This window comes from Tachyglossus aculeatus, chromosome X1 (genome assembly GCF_015852505.1).
Source record: "Tachyglossus aculeatus isolate mTacAcu1 chromosome X1, mTacAcu1.pri, whole genome shotgun sequence".
Taxonomy (NCBI): Eukaryota; Metazoa; Chordata; class Mammalia; order Monotremata; family Tachyglossidae; genus Tachyglossus; species Tachyglossus aculeatus.
The window spans coordinates 117,881,173-117,897,550 of NC_052101.1; the positions used below are offsets into that span (position 1 = coordinate 117,881,173).

The 16,378-nt window shown below is 49.1% G+C and overlaps 1 protein-coding gene across 4 annotated transcripts in view; it reads left to right on the forward strand.

Annotated features, from left to right (window-relative positions):
- LOC119950536 (cytochrome P450 4F3-like) overlaps positions 1-15,904 on the forward strand; it is a 37,509-nt gene extending 21,605 nt beyond the window's left edge. For all 4 annotated transcript variants that reach the window (XM_038773030.1, XM_038773032.1, XM_038773031.1 and 1 more), the window contains 8 exons: positions 5,637-5,758; positions 6,083-6,350; positions 7,246-7,312; positions 7,896-8,025; positions 8,267-8,400; positions 8,627-8,691; positions 15,270-15,352; positions 15,528-15,904. In XM_038773030.1, the coding sequence (XP_038628958.1) occupies positions 5,637-5,758; positions 6,083-6,350; positions 7,246-7,312; positions 7,896-8,025; positions 8,267-8,400; positions 8,627-8,691; positions 15,270-15,352; positions 15,528-15,705 (1,047 nt within the window). In that variant the 3' untranslated portion in view covers positions 15,706-15,904. The remainder of the gene's footprint in view (positions 1-5,636; positions 5,759-6,082; positions 6,351-7,245; positions 7,313-7,895; positions 8,026-8,266; positions 8,401-8,626; positions 8,692-15,269; positions 15,353-15,527) is intronic.
- Positions 15,905-16,378: the final 474 nt, after the last annotated feature.

The window sequence follows — 16,378 nt, forward strand, 5'->3', positions numbered from 1 at the left end:
GGAAACTGAGGAGCAACTGTCAGGGAAGTAGAATCAGATCAGTATTGTGTCAGCAAAATTGAGGCTTGATAGTGTGTCGAGGAGGAAGGGGTGGGCCATAGTGTCAGAGGCAGCTGAGAGGTCAAGGAGGACGAGGACAAAGCCGAGCCCATTGGATCTGGCTATGAGGAGGTCTTCGTTGACGTCAAAAAGTGTAAACTTGGTGGTGTGAAGGGGTCGAAAACCCGATTGTGGTGGGTTCAGAAGATTGCTGTTGGAAAGGAAATTAAGGCTGAGGTTGTATATGATCTATTCCAAGAGTTGAGGTCAGAATGGGAGCAGGAAGGTGAGGCGATGCTGGAGGGGGCTGAGATAGAGAGAGGGGAGACTTGAGTCTTTTGAAGGCAGAAGGGAAAGAGCCATCAGAGTGAGAGGTTGAAGATGGCAGTGAGAGGAGGTGAGAGGTAGCATGGCGTAGTGGATAGAGCACAGTCCTGGGAGTCAGAAGGTCATGGGTTCTAATCCCGGCTCTGCCACTTGTCAGCTGTGTGACTCTGGGCAAATCACTTAACTGTGCCTTAGTTATCTTATCTGTAGAAAGGGGATTAAGACTGTGAGCCCCACGTGGGACAACCTGATAATCTTGTATCCACCCCAGTGCTTAGAACAGTGCTTGGCACATAGTAAACGCTTAACAAATACCATCATTATTATTGTTATTCTCTGTGTCTCAGTAACCTCACCTGTAAAATGGGGATTGAGACTGTGAGCCCCACATGGGACAGGGACTGTGTCCAACCTGATTTGTTTCTATCCACCTCAGCACTTTGTACAGTTGAACGAGTTGTCTACACGCGCTGCCTAGAATTCCTCAACAACAACTCTCTCCTCGACCCCCTCCAGTCTGGCTTCCGTCCCCTACATTCCACGGAAACTGCCCTCTCAAAGGTCACCAATGACCTCCTGCTTGCCAAATCCAACGGCTCATACTCTGTCCTAATCCTCCTCGACCTCTCAGCTGCCTTCGACACTGTGGACCACCCCCTTCTCCTCAACACACTTTCTGACCTTGGCTTCACAGACTCCGTCCTCTCCTGGTTCTCCTCTTACCTCTCCGGTCATTCATTCTCAGTCTCTTTTGCAGACTCCTTCTCCCCCTCCCATCCTCTTACTGTGGGGGTTCCCCAAGGTTCAGTGCTTTGTCCCCTTCTGTTCTCGATCTACACGCACTCCCTTGGTGACCTCATTTGCTCCCACGGCTTCAACTATCATCTCTACGCTGATGACACCCAGATCTACATCTCTGCCCCTGCTCTCTCCCCCTCTCTCCAGGCTCGCATCTCCTCCTGCCTTCAGGACATCTCCATCTGGATGTCTGCCCGCCACCTAAAGCTCAACATGTCGAAGACTGAACTCCTTGTCTTCCCTCCCAAACCTTGCCCTCTCCCTGACTTTACCATCTCTGTTGACGGCACTACCATCCTTCCCGGCTCACAAGCCCGCAACCTTGGTGACATCCTCAACTCTGCTCTCTCATTCACCCCTCACATCCAAGCTGTCACCAAAACCTGCCGGTCTCAGCTCCGCAACATTGCCAAGATCCGCCCTTTCCTCTCCATCCATACCGCTACCCTGCTCATTCAAGCTCTCATCCTATCCTGTCTGGACTACTGCATCAGCCTTCTCTCTGATCTCCCATCCTCGTGTCTCTCTCCACTTCAATCCATACTTCATGCTGCTGCCCGGGTTATCTTTGTCCAGAAACGCTCTGGGCATATTACTCCCCTCCTCAAAAATCTCCAGTGGCTACCAATGAATCTGCGCATCAGGCAGAAACTCCTCACCCTGGCCTTCAAGGCTCTCCATCACCTCGCCCCCTCCTACCTCACCTCCCTTCTCTCCTTCTACAGCCCAGCCCGCACCCTCCACTCCTCCGCCGCTAATCTCCTCACTGTACCTCGTTCTCGCCTGTCCCGCCATCGACCCCCGGCCCACGTCATCCCCCGGGCCTGGAATGCCCTCCCTCTGCCCATCCGCCAAGCTAGCTCTCTTCCTCCCTTCAAGGCCCTACTGAGAGCTCACCCCCTCCAGGAGGCCTTCCCAGACTGAGCCCCTTCCTTCCTCTCCCCCTCGTCCCCCTCTCCATCTCCCCATCTTACCTCCTTCCCTTCCCCACAGCACCTGTATATATGTATATATGTTTGTACATATTTATTACTCTATTTATTTATTTTACTTGTACATATCTATTCTATTTATTTTATTTTGTTAGTATGTTTGGTTTTGTTCTCTGTCTCCCCCTTTTAGACTGTGAGCCCACTGTTGGGTTGGGACTGTCTCTATATGTTGCCAATTTGTACTTCCCAAGTGCTTAGTACAGTGCTCTGCACACAGTAAGTGCTCAATAAATACGACTGATGATGATGGCACATAGTACGTGCTCAACAAATACCACAAATATTATAAGGGATGGAGCCTGAGGCGCAGGTGGAGGGAGATTTAGAGAGTAGTGTTGAGATGTCTTCCTGAGAAACAGCAGGGAAGCAGGAGAAAGAAGAAGAGATAGTAGAGTGATGAATGAATGATTGGGCTTTTTGCGGGGGATTTTTGCTTGATTTTACCAACAAAGTAGTTGGTAAGGTCATCATAGGTTAGAGAGGGAGATGGTGGGTACATTGGTGGCTTCAGGAGGGAGTTAAAGGTTGGAAATAGGAAGCACCATGGCCTAGTGGAAAGAGCATGGGTCTAGGAGTCAGAGGACCTGAGTTCTAATTCCTACTCCACCACTTGTCTGCCGAATGACCTTGGGGAAGCCACTTAATCAATCAATCAATCGTATTTATTGAGCGCTTACTGTGTGCAGAGCACTGTACTAAGTGCTTGGGAAGCACAAGCTGGCAACATATAGAGACAGTCCCTACCCAACAGTGGGCTCACAGTCTAGAAGGGGGAGACAGAGAACAAAATCAAACATACTAACAAAATAAAATAAATAGAATAGATAGGTACAAGTAAAATAAATAAATAAATAAATAGAGTAATAAACATGTACAAACATATATACATATATACAGGTGCTGTGGGGAAGGGAAGGAGGTAAGATTGGGGGGAAGGAGAGGGGGACAAGGGGGAGAGGAAGGAAGGGGCTCAGTCTGGGAAGGCCTCCTGGAGGAGATGAGCTCTCAGTAGGGCCTTGAAGGGAGGAAGAGAGCTAGCTTGGCGGATGGGCAGAGGGAGGGCATTCCAGGCCTGGGGGAGGACATGGGCCGGGGGACAATGGTGGGACAGGCAAGAACGAGGCACGATTATTAGTTAATATCAGTTAATTATTAACTGATTAATTAGTGGAGATTAACTGCTCTGTTCCTCAGTTACCTCCTCTGTAAAGTGGGGAATAAATCCTAATCCCTCCTACTTAAACTGTGAGCTCCATGTGGGACTAGGACTGTGTCCAACCTGATGATTTTGTATCTACCCCATAGCTTAGTACAGTGCTTGGCACATAGCACTAAACAAGTACCATTAAAAAAATTTTGATCTGGGTTGAAAGTGTGGAAGTTGAAATTGGTAGAATGAGTTGAGTTGATGGAAGGTTAGGAGGGAAGAAGGGAGTCTAGGAGGAGAGTGATACACTGGGAAATGTGTCTCTAGAAGACAGAGATCAGAGTAGGGGATGAGGACTGATTTCTGGGGAGAAGCAGTGTGGGTAAGGGGGCAAGTTAAAAAGATTGTTGTCAGGTAGTAGTCAGTGGAAGTCTGTGAGATTAGAGATGGAGTGGCAATTTGAAATGATTAGCTCTTCTCTGTATCCTATTCTGATGTGTGGCTGAGGTGAGGTGAAGCAGGAGGTCAGCAAAGTCGAGAAGAGGGAGAGAGCAGGAAGGTGAGAAAGGCATCCAAAGCCTTTCATAGATAACAGCGACTTGTAGCTGTGTAGGATTTGAAGAAAGAGAAAGAGAGTGAAGAAAAGTGAGTAAGATAGAGGGAAAGGGACATTGGGGGAGGGGGTGCAGGCTGACTCCTTCCTCTTTCTTCATGAAATGTGGAGATGTGGCCTCTTCAAGAGAGAGCAACAAAGGAGAAAGTGTCTTCAGCCAAGAGTCAAGGCTCAGTGATGGTGAGGAGGAGGAATAAGAGAGTCAGGAACAGGTCGTGAATGAAGGGGAGTTGGTACAGTATAGAACAGGGGTTCTGCAGACCACAGTGGAAAGGAGATTCAGGAGGAGAGGGTGGGAAGTGAGTGGGGAGGGCATGGCAAGACAAGGGAGAGAAGTGAAGTGCCAGGTGATTTTGGGGAGGTGGGAGGTTTAGGTGGGAGGAAAGAACAGGGATGTGGAAGAGGGAGGGGAAGAGGGGCTGTGTGTGTGCTCAACAGACTTCTCAATATAGCAGTTCAGCTGCCAACTGCCTTCACCTCACCGACATTCTAAAAGAGACGGCCTTATTTCTCCACAACTCCTTTGAGAAAGGGAGTGACAGAGCAGCAGTGTACAGCACCTAGTGCTTTGTACAGTGCTCTGCATAGTAAGTGGTTAATAAATACGATTGAATGAATGAATGAATAGTGGAAAGAGCACGGGCCTGGGAGTCAGAGGTCCTGTGTAGTAATCCCAGCTCTACCACTTGCCTGCTCTGTGACCTTGGACAAGTCATTTAACTTCTCTGGGCCACAGTTTCCTCATCTGTAAAATGGGGCTTAAGTTCCTGCTTAGACTTAGACTGCGGGCCATGTGGGACAGAGACTATGTCCAACCTGGTTATCTTGTAGCTACTTCAGCACTTAGTACAGTGCTTGGCTAGGAGTTAGCACTTAATAAATGCCACAATTATGATTGCTGGGGTCTTCAACCTGGTACTTGAGGCTCTGCGAGCCTGGAAGCTAAGGACAAGCATGGTAAGGGCTCAGTGACTTTCTGCCTCCTCGGTTCCTTAAGGAAGAGAGAATCAAGAACAAGCTGATCGCAGAACCATGCTGTTTGCCTTCTCTTTCAGTGTCCTCTCTCACTAGTCAATGTTATTTACTGAGTGCTTACTGTGTGTGGAGCTCGGAGTTAAGCACTTTTTAATGGTATTTGTTAAGCATTTACTGTGTGCCTGGGCCTGTAGATACAAGATCATTAGATTGGACACAGTTCTCATCCTACATGGGGTTCAAAGTCTTAATCTCCATTTTACAGAGGAGATAACTGAGGCATAGAGAAGTTGAGTGATTTGCCCAAGGTCACATGACAGACAAGTTCATTCATTCAATTCATTCAATCGTATTTATTGAGTACTTACCGTGTGCAGAGCACTGTATTAGGTGCTTGGAAAGTACAATTCGGCAGCAAATAGAGATAATCCCTACAGAGCCGGGATTAGAACCCAGGTCCTTCTGCCTCCCAGGTCCATGCTCTATCCACTAGGCCAATCTACTTCTCCACACTCTTGGGAGAGTATATTACAGTGAAGTTGGTAGATACTTTCCCTGTCCACAACAACTTTCGACCTGGATGCTAGAATGAGGGGTGCCTAAGTATTGGAGGAATCAATCCTATTGCTAAGTACAACTCAGGTGTCCTTTCCTCTCTGGTGACCCAAGGCCCCAGACCAGGGGCAGGTAGCGGACTCCTTGGATCGAGGGTGGGCTCAGTGCAGACACTGACTTTCTCTGGTAGGCGAAATGGAGACGTCTGGCTCTGGGGAACAGCATCAGTGTGGACATGTTTGAGCACATCAGCCTCATGACTCTTGACAGCTTGCAGAAATGTGTCTTCAGCTACAACAGCAACTGCCAAGAGTGAGTCCCCAGGCACACCTTTGAGGCTGGGGCCCTCGGTTGATGGGGAGACAAGAGGTGACCTAGTGTTGGGGAGAGTATAACAATGGAGGGGAACTCCGGGGGCAGCTGGGGCCAGAGGCACACACATTGTAAAACGGGGAAGTCTGGATTTGAATGGAAGTGGGGTCAAGGATGGGAAGGGAGCAGTGGTGGATCAGGAGGATTGTGAGCTGAGTCAGGAGAGATGTGGGTAGGGTCAGGACATCGGGAAAGGAGCCAGGGAGATGGAGGGGAATGGGGTCTGACTCTACTTCCCTGTCCCCACTCCCGTGCTGCGGACAGGAAGCCGAGCGACTACATTGCTGCTATCCTGGAGTTGAGTACCCTAGTGGTGAAGAGGCACGAGAAGCTGCATTTGCACATGGACTTCCTGTACAAGCTGACGGCCGAAGGGCGCCGTTTCCGCCAGGCCTGCCGCCTGGTGCACGACTTCACTGACGACGTCATCCAGAAGCGGCGCCGCACCCTCGCTCACCAGGACCCTGAGTTCTGGCTGCAGGCCAAGAAAGGCAAGACCGTGGATTTCATCGATGTGCTGCTGCTGGCCAAGGTGAATGGTTTGGATTGTGTAGGGGACATGAGGTGGAGCATTTTCCCTCTCTCCCCTTCTCTTGCCCCATCACCTTCCTGGGAGGAGCGCCGGCCTCGGGCAGCTGGGTCAGGAGCAGGGGTATCACCCATCTGCCCACACTGACCTCACAATAATAACGATAATTGTAGTATTTGTTAAGTGCTTACTATATGTCAAGCACTGTATTAAGCGCTGGGGGAGATACAAGATCATCAGGTCTCACGTGGGATTCACAGTCTAAATAAGAGGGAGCACAGGCATTGAACCCCCATTTTGCAGATGAGGGAATTGAGGCCCAGAGAAGTTCAGTGACTTGCCCAAGGTCACACAGGGGGTAAGTGGCAGATCAGGGATTAGAACCCAGGTTTTTTTCGACTCCCAGGCTTATGCTCTTTCCACTAGGCCAGGCTGCTTCTTAGGCTTGGGGCTGATGGGCCCCAGGCCCGGGAAGATGGGAAGAGCAAGTTGTGCCTTAAGCCGAGCTCTGCCCAAGCATAAAGGAGGCTGGGTACCACCTGCAGGAGCTTCTGAATGGTACGCTGTCTCAAGTGGGTGCTCAATAAATGCCCGGCTTGGGAGTCAGAGGTCGTGGGTTCTAATCCCAGCTCTGCCACTTATCAGTTGTGACTTTGGGCAAGTCACTTAACTTCTCTGTGCCTCAGTTACCTCATCTGTAAAATGAGGATTAAGTCTGTGAACCCCATGTGGGACAACCTGATTACCTTGTGTCTACCCCTGTGCTTAGAACAGTGCTTGGCACATAATAAGAGCTTAACAAATACCATTACTATTATTATTATATTATATTATTATAAATAATGGCAAGTACTACTACTACCACTACAACTAATAATTCTACCACTACTATTTACAGGATGAAGATGGAAAGGCTCTTTCTGATGAAGATGTCCGGGCAGAGGTGGACACCTTCATGTTTGAGGGTGAGGGTCACATCCCTCTGGAGCCCAGGTGGGGAGGGAGGGCGCAAGGGATGACAGGAAATCCTGGCACAGTAGCCTGGTTGATACTTACCTCTGAGGGCGGAAGCAAGAGGACTGGGATGCGGAGTTGAGGTGAGTTGGTGGCTCGGGTGGACGTCCACCAGATTCGCCCTCTTGGACCTCATTCCCACCTCCGTTCCTTCCCCACCTGCTCCAGGCCTACTTGTCTGCAGATCCTGCTCTTTCCCAGAGGGCCCAGACACTGTTGGGGAGGGTTTCCCTTCCTTTAGAAGCAGTATGTGGCTTAGTGGAAAAAACCCAGACCTGGAGTCAGGAGATTTGAGTTCTAATCCCAGCTCCACCACTTGCCTGCTGTGTGACTTTGGGCAAGTTTCTTGATTTATTTGGACCTCAGTTTTCTCATCTGTAAATTGGAGATTCAATACCTGCTCTCCCTTGTGAGCCCCACGTGGGAAAGGGACTGTCCATTCTGCATATACTGAATCTACTCCAGCTCTTAGTACAGTGCTGGGCATATAATAAGCACTTAACCAACACCATAATCATTATTATTATTTTGCAGGACATGACACCACAGCCAGTGGCCTCTCCTGGGTGCTGTATAACTTGGCACAACACCAAGAATATCAAGAGAAATGCCGGGAGGAGATCCAGGAACTCCTGAAGGGGAGGGAGACAGAAGAGATTGAATGGTCAGTGTTGGTTCCCTTTGCCCCCTGGGCTTTCTCTCTCCAGGTGTCCTTTTAAACCCTTTTCTGGTTTCTGGGCCAGAAGTTGGGGGGCGCCTGAGCTGGCCCCAGGGAGGCTGTCTGGATCCCTTCCCCCTTGGGAAGGTCCCTGTTGTCTGGAGAAGGGAGGTCTGGAGTCAGGCCTGTTCCTGGGGAGCCACGGTGGACCCGAAGGCAGAGATGTGACAGAGCTAAGTGTCCCCAGGGAAGACCTCTCCCAGATGCCCTTCCTCACCATGTGCATCAAGGAGAGCCTGAGGCTCCACCCCCCAGTCACGGTCATCTCCCGCTGCTGCACCGAGGACATCACCCTGCTCGATGGACGGGTCATCCCCAAAGGTACCGGCTTCCTTGGTTCCCCAGAACTTGTTGAATCCCCCAGCTTAGGAGACTGGACCCTTCATTGTGGGGGGGCGGTGGGAAGGGAGGAGGATTTTAGGAAGTCCCTCCCTTCTGGTCTGGACCAAGAGGAGGAGACTTTATTTCTAGACATCGTTCCTGTTGCCCACTCTCACTACCCATAAGTCGGATAAGCTTCATGGTACCCTCTTCTCATCTCCTGAAGGGAATACCTGTATGATCAGCATCTTTGGAACTCATCACAACCCAGCTGTCTGGCCAGATCCTGAGGTACGACGGTCATTCTGTTGCTCCTCCTCTTCCTCAATCAGTGAATTGTATTTATTAAACACTTACAGAAGCAGCGTGGCTCAGTGGAAAGAGCACGGGCTTTGGAGTCAGAGGTCATGGGTTCAAACCCCAGCTCTGCCAATTGTCAGCTGTGTGACTTTGGGCAAGTCACTTAACTTCTCTGTGCCTCAGTTACCTCGTCTGTAAAATGGGGATTAAGACTGTGAGCCCCCCGTGGGACAACCTGATCACCTTGTAACCTCCCCAGCGCTTAGAAAAGTGCTTTGCACATAGTAAGTGCTTAATAAATGCCATCATCATCATCATCATTATTATTATTATTATCATTATTACAGTGTGCAGGGCACTATACTCAATCAATCAATCAATCGTATTTATTGAACACTTACTGTGTGCAGAGCACTGTACTAAGCGCTTGGGAAGTACAAGTTGGCAACATATAGAGACAGTCCCTACCCAACAGTGGGCTCACAGTCTAGAAGGGGGAGAAAGAGAACAAAACCAAACATATTAACAAAATAAAATTAATAGAATAGATATGTACAAGTAAAATAAATAAATAGAGTAATAAATATGTACAAACATATATACGTACATACAGGTGCTGTGGGGAAGGGAAGGAGGTAAGACGGGGGGATGGAAAGGGGAACGAGGTGGAGAGGAAGGAGGGGGCTCAGTCTGGGAAGGCCTCCTGGAGGAGGTGAGCTCTCAGTAGGGCCTTGAAGGGAGGAAGAGAGCTAGCTTGGCGGATGGGCAGAGGGAGGGCATTCCAGGCCTGGGGGATGACGTGGGCCCCGGGGGTCGACGGCGGGACAGGCAAGAACGAGGCATGGTGAGGAGATTAGCGGCAGAGGAGCGGAGGGTGCGGGCTGGGCTGTAGAAGGAGAGAAGGGAGGTGAGGTAGGAGGGGGCGAGGTGATGGACAGCCTTGAAGCCAAGGGTGAGGAGTTTCTGCCTGATGCGCAGATTGATTGGTAGCCACTGGAGATTTTTGAGGAGGGGAGTAACATGCCCAGAGCATTTCTGGACAAAGACAATCCGGGCAGCGGCATGAAGTATGGATTGAAGTGGGGAGAGACACGAGGATGGGAGATCAGAGAGGAGGCTGATGCAGTAGTCCAGATGGGATAGAATGAGAGCTTGAACGAGCTGGGTAGTGGTTTGGATGGAGAGGAAAGGGCGGATCTTGGCAATGTTGCAGAGCTGAGACCGGCAGGTTTTGGTAACGGCTTGGATGTGAGGGGTGAACGAGAGAGCGGAGTCGAGGATGACACCAAGGTTGCGGGCTTGTGAGACGGGAAGGATGGTATAGTGCCGTCAACAGTGATGGGAAAGTTAGGGAGAGGGCAGGGTTTGGAAGGGAAGACAAGGAGTTCAGCCTTGGACATGTTGAGTTTTAGGTGGCGGGCAGACATCCAGATGGAGATGTCCTGAAGGCAGGAGGAGATGCGAGCCTGGAGGGAGGGGGAGAGAGCAGGGGCAGAGATGTAGATCTGGGTGTCATCAGCGTAGAGATGATAGTTGAAGCCGTGGGAGCGAATGAGGTCACCAAGGGAGTGAGTGTAGATCGAGAACAGAAGGGGACCAAGCACTGAACCTTGGGGAACCCCCACAGTAAGGGGATGGGAGGGGGAGGAGGAGCCTGCAAAAGAGACTGAGAATGAACGACCGGAGAGATAAGAGGAGAACCAGGAGAGGACGGAGTCTGTGAAGCCAAGGTTGGATAGCGCCAAGGTTGGATAGCGTGTTGAGGAGTAGGGGGTGGTCCACAGTGTCGAAGGCAGCTGAGAGGTGGAGGAGGATTAGAATAGAGTATGAGCCGTTGGATTTGGCAAGCAGGAGGTCATTGGTGACCTTTGAGAGGGCAGTTTCCGTGGAATGTAGGGGACGGAAGCCAGACTGGACGGGGTCGAGGAGAGAGTTGGTGTTGCTCAGTGCTTGGGAGTGTACAATATAATAGAGTTTGCCTTTGCCTTCTATCTCCCCTGTCTTATTGGATCTAGGAGATAAAATGCTTCCTAGATCATCATCCGGATTTACGGAGCACCTACTTAGTACCTACCAATTCTATTGTATTGTACTCTCCCAAATGCTTAGTACAGTGCTCTGCCCACAGCAAACACTTAATAAATACCACTGACGGATTGATCTACTAGGTGTTTGGGAGCATACTCAATCAAAATCAATCCATCAATGGTATTTATTGAGTATTTACTGTTGGCAGAGCACTGTATTAAGCACCTGGGAGAGTGTGGTACAACACAGTTGGTAGACACGTTCCCTGCCCACGAGGAGGAGCTTACAGTCAAGAGGAGGAGACAGATATTAAAATAAATTATGGATGCATACATAAGTGCTGTGGGGCTGAGGGTGGGGTGAATATCAAGCGCTTAAAGGGTGCATATCCAAGTGCATCGGTGACAAAGGGAGAGGGAATAGCCCTGCCCTTGAGGATTTTACAATCTAATGAGAGATAGGCTGCTACAGATTATATACATTCAGTGGGAATAAGAGTGAAACCATGGATACAACTGGTAGGAACCATGAATAAATACTATAGAAAGGAATAAATAAGCAGAATAAATAAACTGTTATGCACATGGGTGCTAAGGTTATAATGACATGGCCCAGATATGATCACATTTGGTCTCCATGCCCTAGTGAGGTCAGGAGAAGGCAGATTGAGTAGTAGTAATGGTATTTATTGTGCAGCTATATTGAATGCAACTCATTGTTGCAGAGAAGCAGCATGGCTCAATGGAAAGAGCATGGGCTTGGGAGTCAGAGATCATGGGTTCAAATCCTGGCTCCACCAATTTTCAGCTGTGTGACCTTGGGCAAGTCACTTAACTTTTCTGTGCCTCAGTTACCTCATCTGTAAAATGGGGATGAAGACTGTGAGCCCCCCGTGGGACAACCTGATCACCTTGTATCCTCCCCAGCATTTAGAACAGTGCTTTGCAAATAGTAAGCACTTAACAAATGCCGTTATTATTATTATTGTGCTCCTTCAAAAAGTCCAGAACCAGATTGGCAAAGTGGCTCACCCCTAAGGGCTCAGCGGGTCAGACGCCCCACCCTCACTTGCAGGGATGATGGGTTGTCCCTTTCCGTGGTACAGGGGCATTCTAAGGTGAGCTTTCCTTGGGCATTTAAATTTCCTTATCTGAGCCGAGCCTGACTGTTCAAAATACAACACTTCTGAACTGGCCTTGAACTGTTTCCTCTGTTCTGCTGACAAGTTCCATTTTCTCCTTGTCTTTCCTCTCTCTTCTCCTTGGAAATTCCTTTCTGGTTTTCTGCTACTCATCTTGTGTTGAAGGGTTGGGGGGCAGGAAGAGAGAGAGAGGTATGGATTTGTATGTATGTGTGTATTCACTCAGTCATATTTATTAAGCGCTTATTGTGTGCAGAGCACTGTCCTAAGTGCTTCGGAAAGTACAATACAACAATAAAGAGTGACATTACCTGCCCACAATGAGCTCACATTCTAGAGGCAGGGAGACAAACATCAACACAAATAAATAAAATTACAGATATATACATAAGTGCTGTGGGGCTGGGGGGGCACAAAGGGAGCAAGTCAGGGTGACGCAGAAGGGAGTGGGAGATGAGGAAAAGTGGGGATTAGTCTGGAAAGGCCTCTTGGAGGAGAGGTGCATTCAATAAGGCTCTGAAGGCGGGAGGTGGGGGACGGGGAGGTGGGGAAAGTAATTGTCGGATTTGAGGAGGGAGGGTATTCCAGGCCAGAGGCAGGGCTTGGGTCAGGGGTTGGTGGCGAGACAGGAGAGATCGGAGCATAGTGAGAAGGTTAGCACTAGAGGAGCGAAGTACGCGGGCTGGGTTGCAGAATGAGAGAAGCAAGGTGAGGTAGGAGGGGGCAAGGTGATGGAGTGCTATAAAGTCAATGGGGAGGAGCTTTTGTTTGATATGGGGGTGTAGGAGACCTTCCCAGACTAAGGCCCCCCTTTTCTCTGCTCCTCCTCCCCTCCCCATTGCCCCGACTCGCTCCCTCTGCTCTATCCCCCTCCCCGCCCCACAGCACTTGTGTATATATGGACATATTATTCTATTTATTTTATTAATGATGTGTATATATCTATAACTATTTAGATTGATGCTATTGATGCCTGATTACTTGTTTTGATGTCTGTCTCCCCACTTTTAGACTATGAGCCCATTGTTAGGCAGGGATTGTCTCTGTTACTGAATTGTACTTTCCAAGCGCTTAGTACAGTGCTCTACACACAGTAAGCACTCAATAAATATGATTGAATGAATGAATGGATAGGCAACCTTTGGAGATTTTTGAGGAGCAGGGTGACATGTCCTGAACATTTTTTGTAGATGGATGATCCTCTAGACTGTAAGCTCATTGTGGGCAGGGAATGTGCCTGTTATATTGTACTCTCACCAAGTACTTAGTATAGTGCTCTGCACACAGTAAGTGCTCAATAAATACAATTGACTGACTGACTGATCCCTCCTTCCCCATGTCACACAGATAACCTACTTTTATCAACTTTCCTTCTTCAGAGACAGTCAACTGTCATCCAAGTTTGGTTCGTCCTAATTCCATTTCCATGGTTACCAGGCCTTTTTTCCTTTTGGCAATGGCTGTTCCAATCTTCACACCCTAAAAATATTCGCAGAGCATGGTCCCCCTCCCAAGGGCTGGAGTCCAAGAACAGGGGCTAGGATGGTCATTTGTCTGGTTTGTAACTGGTCTGTCCCTGTCCTGGATTGGAGCCGGGGAGGAGGTTCGAGAAGCAGTGTGGCTTAGTGGAAAGAGCATGGGCTTGGGAGTCAGAGGTCTTGGGTTCTAATCCCCGCTCTGCCACTTGTCAGCTGTGTGACTTTGGGCAAGTCACTTAACTTCTCTGTGCCTCAGTTACCTCATCTGTAAAATGGGGATTAAGACTGTAAGCCCCACATAGGACAACCAGATAACCTTATATCCCCCCAGTGCTTAGCACATAGTAAGTGCTTAAAGAATACCAACATCATCATCATCATTGGCCACCCTAATTGGCCTTGTGCACTTTCACAGGGAGAGATGGCAGCTCAGCGAGGAGGGGGGCTGGTTCATCATTACATACTGGGTTAGAAGGAGAAGCAGAATCGGGGAATTGGAAGGCCCCTTGAGAAATCATCAGGTCTAGCCCCCTGTCTCCAAGACAAATGGGGGCTAAGCTTTCCCTAAAGCTCTCCAAAGATGGAGCCACCACAACCTCCTTGTTAATGATGACAAGTGGCATGGCCTATTGGAAAGAGCACAGAACTGGAAGTCAGAGGACCTGGGTTCTAAACCCACCTTCCCCACTTGCCTGCTGTATGACCTCGGGCAAGTCACTTCAGTGCTTTGGCCCTCTGTTTCCTCATCTGTAAAACAGGGATACAATACCTATGCTGCCCCCTACTTAGACTGTGAGCCCCATGTGTGTTTGGCTTGATTATCTTCTATCTACCCCAGTGCTTGGTACATAGTAAGTGGTTAACAAAGACCACAATTATTATTTTTATTATTAGTAGCCCTTCCAGTATTTGATCATCTTGATCATCAAGAAATTCTTTCTTGTAACCAACCAAAATCTTCTTTATTTTAAGCCTCTTTTCACCAGGTGTCCTGGCTCTCAGTCTGTGCAAGAGACTGGTATTTACCAATTCATCAATTAATAGTATTTAGAGAGCACCTACTGTATTATGTGTTTGGGAGGGTAAAATAAAATTAGTAGACAATGATTCTTGCCCTCAAGGATCCTACAATCTGGTGGTTGGGGTTGGGGTAGACACCAACACAAATAAATTAGGACTGTGAGCCCTTTGTTGGGTAGGGACCATCTCTATATGTTGCTGATTTGTACTTCCCAAGTGCTTAGTACAGTGCCCTGCACACAGTAAGCACTCAAATACGATTGAATGAATGAATGAATTAGGAGGACGCAATGGAATGTATAAGATACGTACATAAGATATGTGTATTAGATAAGTCCCTTGGGGGTTATGAGGACTTACCTGCTTAGGTGGCATGGAAAGGCTGACGTGATTAGGGGTTATAAAGTGGGGAGATGAGAGATTAATCGGGGAAGGCCTCCTGGAGGAGATGTGATCAGAGGAGGGCTTTGGAGATGGTGAATTCGGAGGTCTGTTGGATATGAACAGGGGGGGAGTTCCAGGCAAGGGGGACAGTGTGAGCAAGAGGTCAGTGGTGAGAGCAGCAAAAACAAATGTTATCTTGAGAGGAACAGAGTTGAGGAGAAAACAGTTGACAAGTAGAAGGGAGAGAGCTAATTGAGTGTGACTTAAACCCAAGATTGGGGGTGGGGGGTGGATGAGGGGTGAGGGGAGGCTTGGACCTTACCCATTTACCATGTGTCCTCAGAACTGGAGATCGGCCGTGTTCAGGTTCAGCTTTCCCCAGGAAACTGGACTAGACCAGTCCCTACCTGAACCAAAAGTTTCAGATTAGCCCAAACCAGCCCTTGGCTTGCAAAGGAGGAAAACCGTTGATGGTTACTAGCTTCTGGGACATAACCCTCTGGCCATTGCCCCTCTAGGTGTATAATCCATACCGCTTTGATCCTAACAACTCTGAGAAGAGGTCACCACTGGCGTTTGTGCCCTTTTCAGCCGGGCCCAGGTAACTCTCTGCCTTGTCCTCCCCCCTGCCCCCACCTTGAGGTGGCCCCAGGGATATCAGGGCTGCTCCCAGAACCCCAGGATGGCTCCTGGGTTTCCCCAGAAGTTGGTTGGAGACCAAGATTCAAGGAGGCTGGTGTTGGTGACTCCAAACAAACCTTCCCCTTGCTTGGCAGAAACTGCATCGGCCAGACGTTTGCCATGTCTGAGATGAAGGTAATGGTGGCCCTGACCCTTTTACATTTCCGGGTGCTGCCCAACGGAGAGGCCGCACCCCGACGGAAGCCGGAGCTGATCCTGCGAGCGGAGAAAGGGCTGTGGCTGAAGGTGGAGCCTCTGCAGGCCCAGCACTGAGTTGGGGATGTAGGGATCCCCCTCAGGCCAGGTCAGCCCCATCCCTGGAGCAAGGAATGGAAGAGCCAGCCGACCTGGTCAGAAAGTGACCAGTCCAAGCTTACCAAACTGTAGTTGGTTGTGATTGCTTCTAGACTGTGGGACCGCTGTTGGGTAGGGACCATCTCTATATGTTACAAACTTGTACTTCCCAAGCACTTAGTACAATGCTCTGCACACAGTAAGCGCTCAATAAATACGATTGAATGAATGAATGAATTGCTGTGCTAATAAGAAATAAAAATGCTTTGGTCCATATCTGATGGGTCCCTCTTTCTGTTGATCTTGAAGGACAACTGGCAGTCAGAAGGAGCTTAGGGATTCACTTTGCTCCCCAGTAATGTCAAGACACAGCGGGAACAGGTAAAAAATGGAGTGTGTGTATGTGTCTGTGTATGCGCATACACGCACTCCAGAGCTCTGTTTTTCAGGTTAAAATGTTCAGTCAGATAATAATCACATTTTGGGCGCCTTCAGGGAAGAAGCATCTTCTGTCCCCCTTGGGCTAGTCCCTGGATCATTGTCATTATGGCAGAAGTCAACTAAATTTGTCAGGAACATCTCATCTACCACCATTTCTCATCACAATGGCCAAGGCCACCAGGTCAGAGAAGTTTTAAAGTCCCCAGAACCT